The sequence below is a fragment of the Chiloscyllium plagiosum genome, chromosome 2, assembly GCF_004010195.1.
Source record: "Chiloscyllium plagiosum isolate BGI_BamShark_2017 chromosome 2, ASM401019v2, whole genome shotgun sequence".
Classification (NCBI taxonomy): domain Eukaryota; kingdom Metazoa; phylum Chordata; class Chondrichthyes; order Orectolobiformes; family Hemiscylliidae; genus Chiloscyllium; species Chiloscyllium plagiosum.
The window spans coordinates 36716178-36727791 of NC_057711.1; the positions used below are offsets into that span (position 1 = coordinate 36716178).

The 11614-nt window shown below is 38.5% G+C and overlaps 1 protein-coding gene across 1 annotated transcript; it reads right to left on the minus strand.

Annotated features, from left to right (window-relative positions):
* Positions 1–755: 755 nt before the first annotated feature.
* tmem174 (transmembrane protein 174) lies at positions 756–10575 on the minus strand. Its single transcript, XM_043721396.1, has 2 exons — positions 9877–10575; positions 756–3630 (listed from the first exon to the last, which is right to left on the minus strand). Exons 1-2 carry the CDS (start codon positions 10518–10520, stop codon positions 3507–3509), a joined length of 768 nt encoding a protein of 255 aa, XP_043577331.1. The 5' UTR covers positions 10521–10575; the 3' UTR covers positions 756–3506.
* Between the last annotated feature and the right edge of the window lie 1039 nt (positions 10576–11614).

Here is an 11614-nt window from a genome sequence, read left to right on the forward strand (position 1 = left end):
GACTGTTCTGCACGAGACCCGATATTAGGCCCAAATGCCGCAGGGCAGGGAACGTGGCAGTCCTGCTAAATGGGGTCGTGCAGAGATGAGTGTCTTCTTCTTCCAGGGCTGAAAGTTACTGCATTCCTGGAAGACCTGAGTGGATTCAGGATTATCAGAACTGATGACAAGGCCAGGAACAGCAGCAGGTTAATGCAGAGAATGAGGAGCATCAGGCTTGGGGAGATGTCACAGCCACAGTACCCCTCAAGTTGTATGGGGTCTATGGGAGGACTAGAGCTTTTCAGTTCTGACACCATTTCCTGGGGATGAGGGAGGCACAATATACCTATCCAAAATGTGATGAGTTAGTCCCAAGACTGATAGTCAGTCTGAAACAGCTGTAATAGAAGTCTGATGGATTGCGCTTAGCTCCTAATGACCATTAATGGTAAATAGTTTAATCTTCAAATAAATAATCCACATTATTGTTTCAGCCATCCTTGTGGGTAATTGGCACATTTACATCTCAATAAAATGTAACAGGTGCAGTGGATGTTCTCCTTTTTTAATGTTAACCCCCAAATCTCCAAGGCAGATGTTTTTGTGATCTTGGTGTGATAGTCAGTTATGTAGATACACTCATTCATGCTAATCCTGCAGACTGAATTACATCACTCAACTTGCCTGTATATTTTCAGTAATACTTTTATGTAATGCAATATTGAGAAAGTTATGTGGAGCACCATATGATAAAGTATCAGCCTATTACAAGGTAAATTATCTGATACTTTATTGAAAATTGCCATCAGAAAATCCCAGTGGTTTCTCTGTAACATAACTCTGAGGTCATACAATCCATTGCTTTATATTATAAAAAAGCATCTATCTCTTTGTTTACATATTTCAGAAAGGAGGATGTTTCAGAAACAATAATTAAAATACTTGCATATATTGTAACACATAAGGGACAATCGGTGGATTACAGAAAGTGTGCTTTTTGATCATGAACAAAATAAATGGATGTCACATTAATGAAGCCATTTCTTACCATTTGAATTAATGCCAACACCTCTGGTGCACATTTATCTGCAGATTTTCCAAAATGCATCTGATGCTTACATTGTGAATATTTGAATTATCTTAAAACAAAGTTAGCTTTCTGCAACTTGGTGATCTAATATCAATATTATTAATGACAAAAACCGATAATGCAAAAAGGAAAGGAAACAATTATTGAAGCAACATTTTTCAGCTATGTTAGTCGTAAGGTTTGCAGAAGGTTTGAAACGATTTGTGTCCCGGGATTTTTTTGTGGTAGTTTCTTCCCTGTTCCACAACCTTGTCCATTTTGTTACACTTGCAGATCCCTAAATTCTTATGAAGTTTCTTCTTTGCTTCAGTCTTCTCTGACATTTCAGAAGTTGATTAATACTTCTTACAAAGGAGATTTTTGGAGCAGGATAAATCCCAAGAAAACACAGCCAAAGAGTTCCTTTCCAGGCTGGCTTGCTTGAGCTCTCTCTAATAGACCAGTGTTGAATGGTGACATCAGTGACCAGTGGCTGGAGCGGGGACGTCAGTGACCAGTGGCCAGAGCGGGGATGCTGGTGACCAGTGTGGAGTGAGGGTAGTGGCCTGAAGCAGGACTGTGACAGCAGACAGTGGTCAAACCATGTGGAGGTTTCCTGCGTTGGTTTGCTGCAGAGGGCCTTGGAGAGACACTGTGATGTTTGCCTTTTTAACTATGTTTCTTGTTTTTTTTTCTGACCTGTGGTTATGCTGTGTATAGCTGTAATGTAACATTTTTTTCTTTATTTCTCTGTTCTGTGTCTAAGGATTGTACCTAGGTACTCTGTACTAAGATGGTACTGTAAATGGCGACTTATAAACTTTTTACTGTACTCATTTGTGTACATGTGACAATAAAGCTAATTCAAAGCTAATTCAATCATCTCAGTCCTAGGAGTTCCTCTTGCTATGTTCTAGGCCCAACCACCATCATGAATGAGCTTTCCTCCATGACAAGGTCAGAAGTATAGACATTCGCTAATAATGACACTGTCATCAGTGACATTTGTAACTTTTCAAATACTGAAATGATCCATTCCTGTGTGCAGCAAGACCTGAACAATATTGAGGTTTGAGCAAAGCCTCAGACTTAAGCTTGGACAATTAGCATTCATGTCAAACAAGGGTTTGGCTATCTCCAACAGGAGAGAAGCTAAACACCTTCTTGGAGATTCTACAAGATTATAATTACGAGTCTCCCACCATTAACACCCTTGGAGTCCCTATTGTTCAAAATCCACCTGGATTAGCCACAGAAATACTGAGACCACAGAAATGCATAAAAGACCATAAAACATTGAGGTCAGAAGCTAGAAAGTCTGCAGCAAATAACTCATTTCCGTACCTCCCAGAGACTTTTACACCATCTAGATGCACAAGTAAAAAGTGCAATTGATTATTCCCACTTGACTGGATGATTACAACTCCAAAACTATCCAAGAAATGTGTACAATATCCAGGACAAAGCTGCCTGCTTAATTTGCTTCCATACACTCCATGAAATGTGCACTCTCATATGTCAAGTATGTAGAGAGGGCAGCCAGCTACAACTTGCTTTGCAAGAATCTACCAAATCTTCTTCAACTGTTCCTTCCAATTAGCAAACCTCTCCCACTTAGAAAAACAAATACAAATGGTGAACGGAACACTGCCATTTGCAATCTCCTCCCCAAATCACACACCATCTGACTTTGGAAATAAATCACTGTTCCTTCATCATTGCAGGGTCAAAATCTGGTAATATGTTCCTTAGAACTTGTGGATCTAGCTACACCATGCAAAGTGTAGTTGCCCAAGAAAGTCACCTTCTCAATGATAATTAGGTATGTGCATTAGCAATGACCTTGCCAGTGATGTTCAGATCCAATGAACAAATAGTAAAAAAAAGCAGTTTATCACATGCTTCAATTATATGCTTGAATAGTATCTCCAAGTATTAGCCTGTAAAAGAAAATTCATAATATCTTAACTGACCCATTTTGACAATGTTTTGTGTGCTGCCTAACTTTATGAGCAAAATTATTTGGCATTTATTCAAGTTATCTCTGAAGTAGCTGCCTGAACAGCATGAAATCAGCATTATAACAGCTTAGTCCTGATTGAATATTTTTCTTTCACTCAACTAAAAAAGTTCAGATTGCTTCAGAAATTGTGGAAGTGAAATGGTGCATGTTCAGTATTAGGATCTGTATTTTCTAGATTGTATAGCCAACTTACTTGTCAAATGAGAAAAAAGATATGTTCCATAACGACTTAACAGCTCATGAGGACAGTATCCACTATTCCATATTGTATGCTATAAAGAATCATTTATGTTTGTATGTTTACAGTTAGCAATATCATAAACCTCTCAATAACATGGAATGGAAAGTTGGATGGGAATTAAGTTAGGCTAAGTGAACAGTAATCATGATCATGTTTCAGTCACATACTGTAGCTTGACAAATTCAACAGTGCTAACGTTCTATTGCACCCTCACTCACTACGGGAAAGATTTCATCATAAGAAGGGGGTGGAATGCTGTCAGGAACTTCATCGACAGTTAACGTGGCTTCTGATTCATCTTGGCTTTCCTCAGTCCTGTGGAGATATTTTAATAATATTACATAAATTAGCATAAAAGTCCTCAAATAATTATAAGGTTTCAATTTATACTAATTTCTCAGTAAAGAATTATCCACCTTAGACCTTGAAAAAATATTGAGTTTGGAGGCACAGCACTAATGAATAGCAGCATAGATTCTACGCTTTTTTTCATGATAAAACAGAGAATATTCTACTTTGTAACATTATGATTTTCATTTTGCATCAGGACCATTGACTTACTGTGAATAAATCATATTCCATTTTTGTTAAACTGTAAACTGGTACTTTGCAGGATTTCATGGAGTTGGATTTGGATAGGGAGGGGTTTTAATAGAAATTGAATACGATGCCCAATAAAATCCAGTCCCAAGACTTTGTCTTATATTTTATGAGCATTGTATCCGAGTGGCCTTTGCGTATGAGATAGATAAATCAATTTTACAAAGAATCCCTATTATTAGGCTTCCCATACAACATTGAATCACCCATATTCCTGCTTCTTGAAGACATGTATTCTGCTAGCTCCACTGCTGTAGTACTCTGCTATATTCACTTTCCATCAACTGGCAAGCTCCTTGATCTCTCCTCATTGGGCATACTAGTGGATTATTGGCTATTGCTAAGGAAAATGCTGGTCTGGGAGAACCTTCTCTGTACGCCACAACCACTCGGACGCATGTTGCTGTTTTGGTGTGTGGCTGATGTCTAACTCTAATAAGTGTCCACAGAACTACTTCTTTAGTCCATGGTTCTTTCTGTATGTACACTTTACTTACAGCTCAGTGGATGAATACATTCTCTCTATACTTCGGTTGAGCTTCATCATTATACATACTGCTGATGCCTCATTATGCTGCATCTCTTCCCCACGTCAAATTTATTTATCCCCCTTGTGAATATCTTCCACTGCCCCCTCCTCTCAAAGTCTCAGACTTCACAATGTTAGTCTTTATGGTTCTCTGACCACTCTCTCTGAGGTTATGGTCTTAATTCTGAGGTTTTGGATGTTCTGCACTCTTCATATTTTTATTTGCATGTTCCTCCTCTGATTGGTTGTGGAACCTTCTTGTTCCATTTCAACTTCTGATAAGTTGCTTTTTACTGTTTTCTTGTTCAAATATATCAATGCATTCTGATTTCACCTTATTAACCCCCAGTTTCCTGCTATAGTACAGCCTGATGTATTTTTTTCTGTAATAATTCCTTCACTCTGTGGATTTCACCCTCTCCCTGAGTTGTCACTCAAGTGACTCTGAATCTGTATCTTTCATTAACATTTCTAGCCTAGATGTCTCTTTGCTCTTCTTCACATTGCTTTAGTCTGTTACAGTCATGCTCAACAATAGTAGGCTATAGCATCTGATACAATGATTGGTATATGTTCTCAATCTCCCACCCATCAATGACTCTGATGATGATATTTTGTTAGTAATGATGATGATCTGCAGCTGAATGGTACAAGATTTAATCTTTGTTCATCTTCAATATCGTCTTGACCATTGGACTCTTCATTCAGTTTCAGCACTCACTTGGGGACAGTAGAGTGAATATATGGAGTTATAAAAATTAGATCCACATGCAAATCACGTGAATCATTTACAAACTACAGACTATTGTTAGAGACACCAGGGCAAATCTTATTTTGATTTGCCAAAGTGCCAAATTCACTGAGATTTTTTGAGTGTTTCTTACTGCAAGGTCCAACAGGTTTTCTCACCACATCTTACCAAACTCTCCTCATTAACTGCCTGCCTTGCCTCTTTACTCTGAAAGTCCTGGTCAGCAGATGGTATATTCTTCCCTGGACCCCAAGAGAAGGCCACAATAGCAAACCATGCCACCCCGAAATGTGGTTGCCACCCATTCTCAGCCATCTGGAAGAATGCCCAGCACCACAAGAAGTAGATCAAAGACATTCTCCATTCTGCCAGTCTAAATGCCACCACCTTCTCTCTGATGCCTCACACTCTATCTCTACTACTGGAGCCACTTCACACCCTTGCTCGACCACTCTCACTATTGTATGCAACATTTTCCCTCACTCACTGTCATCATCCCAATTCCTGACACCACTAATCCTGCACACCTTTTACACTGCCTCCCCACTTGACCAAGACATGTCTCCAACTGCACTGAGAGTAATAGCTGTGATACTCACTCCTGTATTATCTTCCTGTCTCTCATTCAGGAAACAGTCCACACAGGGCAGGAAGGTCAGTAGATGGTGTTCAGGTCTTCACTCTTTATGAGGAGAGGATCCATCTGTGACCATCCTAAGTAATTGACTGACTATGTCCAAGCCTCTGATCTGGTATCAGAGGCTGTCCCTGTTTTATTCCCTGACTAAGGACTATTTCCCTTAACTTGATTGAGAACTGCTGACAAAAATGACAAGTTGCCTAGTTTTGCATCCTTGCTAAATGACATGTTAATACAGCAGTACGGTGAGATGAAGGCCAAAGTGCAAAAAACATGATGAGGTAGGCAGGTGTGTTGTGAATATCCAGGTAGGTTCAATTGAGTGAGCGCTGAGAATACAAATGAACAGCCAGGAGAAGCAGCCTGGTCCAGTCCATGTTTTCTTGTTCAATTGTATCAATATGTTCTGGGTAAATGTCCCTGACCTCACGGTATCTTTGCTGAAGCACTATGATGCTAGTTATCTTTGTGCTCCAAGGTGTGGAGTTGTATTGTAAGTGTATTAGCTAAAAAAATGTTCACATGTTCACATTGTTCCTAATTGTATCAGCCCACATCTCCATCTCTGTAAGTGATTTCGGGGCTGTTGTCTGACCCACACTTTCCATTTTCTGCACCTCAAACAGTGCTGCTCCCAATCCTATTGAAGATGCATCAGCTATAGTGTGCTACAATTTTGATGAGATCAGGAGTTGTTTGATTTTGTCAAGTACTATTTCCTGGTCAATATTTCAACATTATTTTGATTCTGGCATAACAGCTGTCTTAAAGGTTCATTTACTTCTACATTTGGTTGGCAGAACATTCCCAGATGATTCACCATCCCAAGAAATCTTTGAAGCTTGACAATGTTCTTGGGTTCTCTAGTAACTTTGGCTTTATGGAATCTATTAAGTCCTGTAGCCTTGAAACATAATTCTTAGTTTGAAAATGCCCAGTTCCAATTTTAAACTTGCGTTCTGAAGCACTTCCAAAACAGCTCCAAGCCTTTGGTTAATTTTCTCTTCCAAAACTTCATGGATTATTATGATGTTCATGTGGCATTGCACTTTGAGACATTTCTGGTGTGGCCACCTTGCCAAAGAGTAGCCTGCCAAAGCAATAATCCCCAAATCGTGTAATAAATGTAGTCAGCTTTCAGGAGTCTTAGTCCAGCGGTAATTGACAGAATCCACTGTATGCATCCAGTTTGGTGAATAAAGTGCACTTAGCTAGCTTTGTAAGATTTTCATTCACTGATACCATTTGGTGAATTTCTCATTCCAGTGTTCTATTCACTTATCATAGAATTCCTACAATGTGGAAACAGGCCAATTTGGCCTGACTGGTCCACACTGACTCTCTGAAAAGTAACCCACACCCAGACCCATTCCCCTATATTTCACCTGTCTAACCTACAAATCCCTAGACATTATGGGCAACTTACCATGGCCAATTCACCTAACCTGCACATCTTTGGACTGTGGGAGGAAGCTGGAGCACCCGGAGGTAACCTGGGCAGACATAAGGAGAATGTGCAAACTCCACATAGACAGTTGCACAAGGCTGGAATCGACCCTGGATCCCTGGCATTTTGAAGCAGCAGCACTAACCATTGAGCCACTGTGCTGCCCTATGTTCATATAGATTCTTATGGAACCATAAGGGTTTGAGACTGTAACCATTCTTGAACACTACTTTGTTAGTACTGTACAGTAACGGGTGAAATTACTCTTTGTCTGAACATACAATGTATTTCTTTTTAAAAATATGACCAAGAGTTAAAGCATGGCCCTTCCCTCAGTGAATGCAAAAAAATTGGTTTCACATTAGCTCATGTGGTGATTCGTGCACTTTTCTCCATTTTGATTGGTTATCCTTTGCATAGATGTTCTCCTTTGCAACCTCAATGCTGATTTCTTCCCTGGTACATCAGTTCCCCCTTGAATGAACACTGAATTCTACTGCCAAGTTCAGTTTGCTCAGCAATATGTGCTATTTTTCGAACATCAAATCCTCTCCATCTTATAAAATGTCTGACAAGGCCTCATCTGAAATTCTGACCATGATTTTGTTGTAAATTAATTCTAACTTCAGCCCTCATATGTGCAATTCTCTGCCAGCCAGGGAAGATTGTCTAAGAACTAATACATGCTTTTCCCAGACCGCTGTTTTTCCCTGATCTAATCTTGAATTGTGAAATTTCTCCAAACACAGAAGTATACATCAACTACCCTCAATAATTCCTCATATTGGAGTCACATTTAAATTAGACCAGGTGAGGACTGCAAATTTCTTTTTACAAAGGACTGCAGTGAATCATTTTGGCTTTCCCAACAATTTCATAAGTCATTCACATATTTTTTACTGACAGCAGCTTTTTCCTTCTGGTTTTCTCAATGTGGGCTTTGACCTTATGTTCTCATGGTTATTAGGTGAAAGTGAGGACTGCAGATACTGGAGATTAGAGTCAAGAGTGTGGTGCTGGAAAAGCACAGCAGATCAGGCAGAATCCGAGGAGCAGGAGAGTTGACGTTTCGGGCAAAAGCCCTTCATTAGGAATGATAACTCTCATGGTTATTAATCCAGGCCCTGGGTTCCTAATCCACAAACAGTTTGAGATTGTACGTTAAGAGCCTTCCACAGAATCATGGTTATATTATTAGAGTTTAATTGTAGGCTAATGATTTATTGTAATAAGTTCTTCTTTGAGAGTTCAGTCATAATAGCTTTATTCTCAAGTTTAAGAGCATCAAATTAGGAAATAGAAGCAATATCTAATTTCCTTTGTCAGCCAACTGGATAGAGTCTGCCTCAAGTTTACAAAATTATTCCTCGGGTGAAATATCCCACACATACTCAAAAACTTTGAAATAGGCAAATAAAATTATTAATTGTTAATGTACTTAGAACACCTAAAAATCAACGAATATAATTAAGATATGTTTTCTTTTGAAATGATTAGCATTTGAATTTGTTTTGTTTAAAACTTATTTTGGACTTTAGAAATGTCTCACACAATGATAGAAATTATAGGGTTGTTTTCCAAAAAAACATTTTGGTTGATTGGTCTGGGAATAAACCTTCATATGTATATATTTAGGTAAGATGTTGTGATTATTAATGTCCACTTGCCTTTCCCAATGTAATGTTTATTTCAATATTATCCGAAAAGGTGACAATTTGGGGTGGCAGGACTGGCCGTAAGGCTTGGTAAGGATTGTATTTACTGGCATTTAGAAGAGAGAAACATAAACTCATACAAACATACAAAAATTCCAACAGAACTAGACAGGGTAAATGTGGGATAGATGCTCCCAATGAAAATAGAGGTCACAGTCTATGGATGTAGTATAGGCCATTTCGGAGAATGTTTTCACCCAGTGAATTCACCCCAAAGTAATTCATCCAGCTTATGGAATTCTCTGCCACAATAAGTAGTCAAGGCCAAAACTTTGTATAATTTCGAGAAGAAGTTGGATACAGTTCTTAGGGATCACGGTGTATGGGGAGAAATCAGGAACAGGTTACTGAGTTGGGTTATCAGCAATTATCATATTGAATGGGGGATAATGCAGATAAATACTCTTTTCATTCCTCCTTGTTGACCCAGCTCAATATCTACAGGCTAATTGGTGCAAGTATTAGGTAGACGAATGCATTAGAATGCTTGAGGTAATAAAAGGCTTTATAAATTCTCCACAGGTAAATTAGTAGTGGTCCTTAATAATATCTGTTACAAATCCAAAGATTTCTGATGACACAACAAAAAAATTGTTATTACATTACTGTGCTAAGGTGTTTGGACTATTGTAGCTAGTGTGGTATGTGAGTCTCAGAAAGTTGTCCTGTGTTCAGAAATAAACGCTACACATAAACAATTGACATAAAGCACTACATATCATATATTAAAAATTAATTCGACTGATCGAAGTAGTTTGAAAGGAATTTTGAAACAATTTTGCTCTGTGTGCCATGTTAATTCTCCTTCAGCATGAGTTCATTAAATTTTACAGACTTCTATAGGGAGCTAAAACATAAGCAATGGTACATAGAACATACCTGATTATTTCGTGCTCTGGTCCTTGGTAAGGTGGGCAATTGTCATCTCCTGCAAAAGCTGTGCTATCCAGAGGGTAGATGGTGTAGTACTGTGGAGGGCATGGGCTTGTTCCGGTATTGCCATTAGCTGGATTAGTGCTCTGAGCATTGTTCAGCGATTGCAAGCAGGTTGTGTTCATGGTAATGCCATCCTGGGCAGGAGATGCATATGGAGGCGGAATATACTGTACAACAGTAGCTCCATGGAAAGTTATAGGTTGATTAATTCCTGTAAAAACAAATGATTGTCCACATGGCATCTGCTCAGGCTCCAATGCACTCTCATTAATTTGCTTGCAAGTTTTGCAAGTTAACATTCGAAACTTACAAACAGCAATCAGAACAAAAGTGACCCCCACAGAAAGTAAAATCGGTCCTAGTAACTGTGTCCATTCTAAATCACTGGTGCCATAATATTTAATCCAGCCCATTATTGTGAAAGTTATGCCCACTAGAACCAAAAAGACACCTGAGAATAACAATGTGGCCCCAGCCTTGTCACCATCTGACACCTGGACTCCGGGGGTTCTGGATTGACAGGGAGTCACAGAAAATACATTAACAGGGAAATCTTCCGAATTGCTGCTGCGCGGCTCCATTTGCATTGCTCAGTCAGTGCTGTATAATAGTCCCATGGAAGTAAAGGAATAGCTATGTCTGTTGGAGTAGTATATAATGTTTAAAGTTCAGTCTAGTTACAATAAAAGCACTTAGGGACAAGTTAATAATTGATGTCAGAATATTTAAAATTCTTGGAAGTTGCAGAACTGGATTGTGTCATCTTTGCATTTTCTATTTTGATGACTAAAGCATTTAATGAAGCATTAAACTAAAAGATCTACCCCAGCATAGCCTTTCACTTGGTATACCTGTTGGGAAGCCTTCCTAGTCACAATACACATAACAGCATTTATTTCCACAATAGATTTCCCTGTACTTTGAAAAATCCTATTTCAACTTTCTATTACTTTGCTGGTCTTATAGGCAAGTTACATATCAAAACTTTCATAGACATCTGGATCAGCAACTGGAGCCAACTATTATCCTCCCACAGACATGATCAATAAACATTTTTACCTCTATTGTTACTTTAAGTTAACATTGTTTGTGAAATAATGGCTACTATTAACTAATGCAGAAAGGGATCCTGTGAGAATATTATACACGTAATTGTCATCAGGTCAGTAGTATTTTCCACATTCTTGCATGATTATTTCTAGTCAATGATAAGTTTTCATCTAGTGGAATGTAGCACTTAGTAACATAAATTAAAGCACAGATTACTGATTTAAGTTTTGTTAATGAGATTCTCTTACTGTGTATTGGCTGTAATTGTAGGTAAATACTTTATGAAATCAGATTAGCACAGAAACCTTGTTTTTCACAAGCAAGAGTTTTTGATAATTTCGTTTGAGAAAATTATTTTAAACAAAGTGAACTTCATGTTCTTTGAAGTAACATTACCTGCAACTTGTGGTTTTTAAAATGCCTTGGCTAATTAGTCAAACAATTAACCGCATCGATACTGAGAAAGATAAAAAGGTTAAAATTAAGTGCGTTGACGGAAGTGATTTAGAATGAAATTGTTGAAAAAGATGGGATAAGTCAGAGGTACACCATCAAAAGCTGAACAGTCTGCTAATGAAAGAAAATGGACTGCTTTTAATAGCTTCCTCAGCATTGGATCGTAGTGTCAATC

What these genes read in the sequence shown, in the direction of transcription:
- tmem174 (XM_043721396.1), bottom strand. Translation starts at nt 10,520, where the DNA reads ATGCAAATGGAGCCGCGCAGCAGCAATTCGGAAGATTTCCCTGTTAAT. An exon ending in CCAGAGCACGAAATAATCAG is followed by an intron (nt 3,631 to 9,876) that starts GTATGTTCTATG and finishes ATATCTCCACAG; the next exon opens with GACTGAGGAAAGCCAAGATG.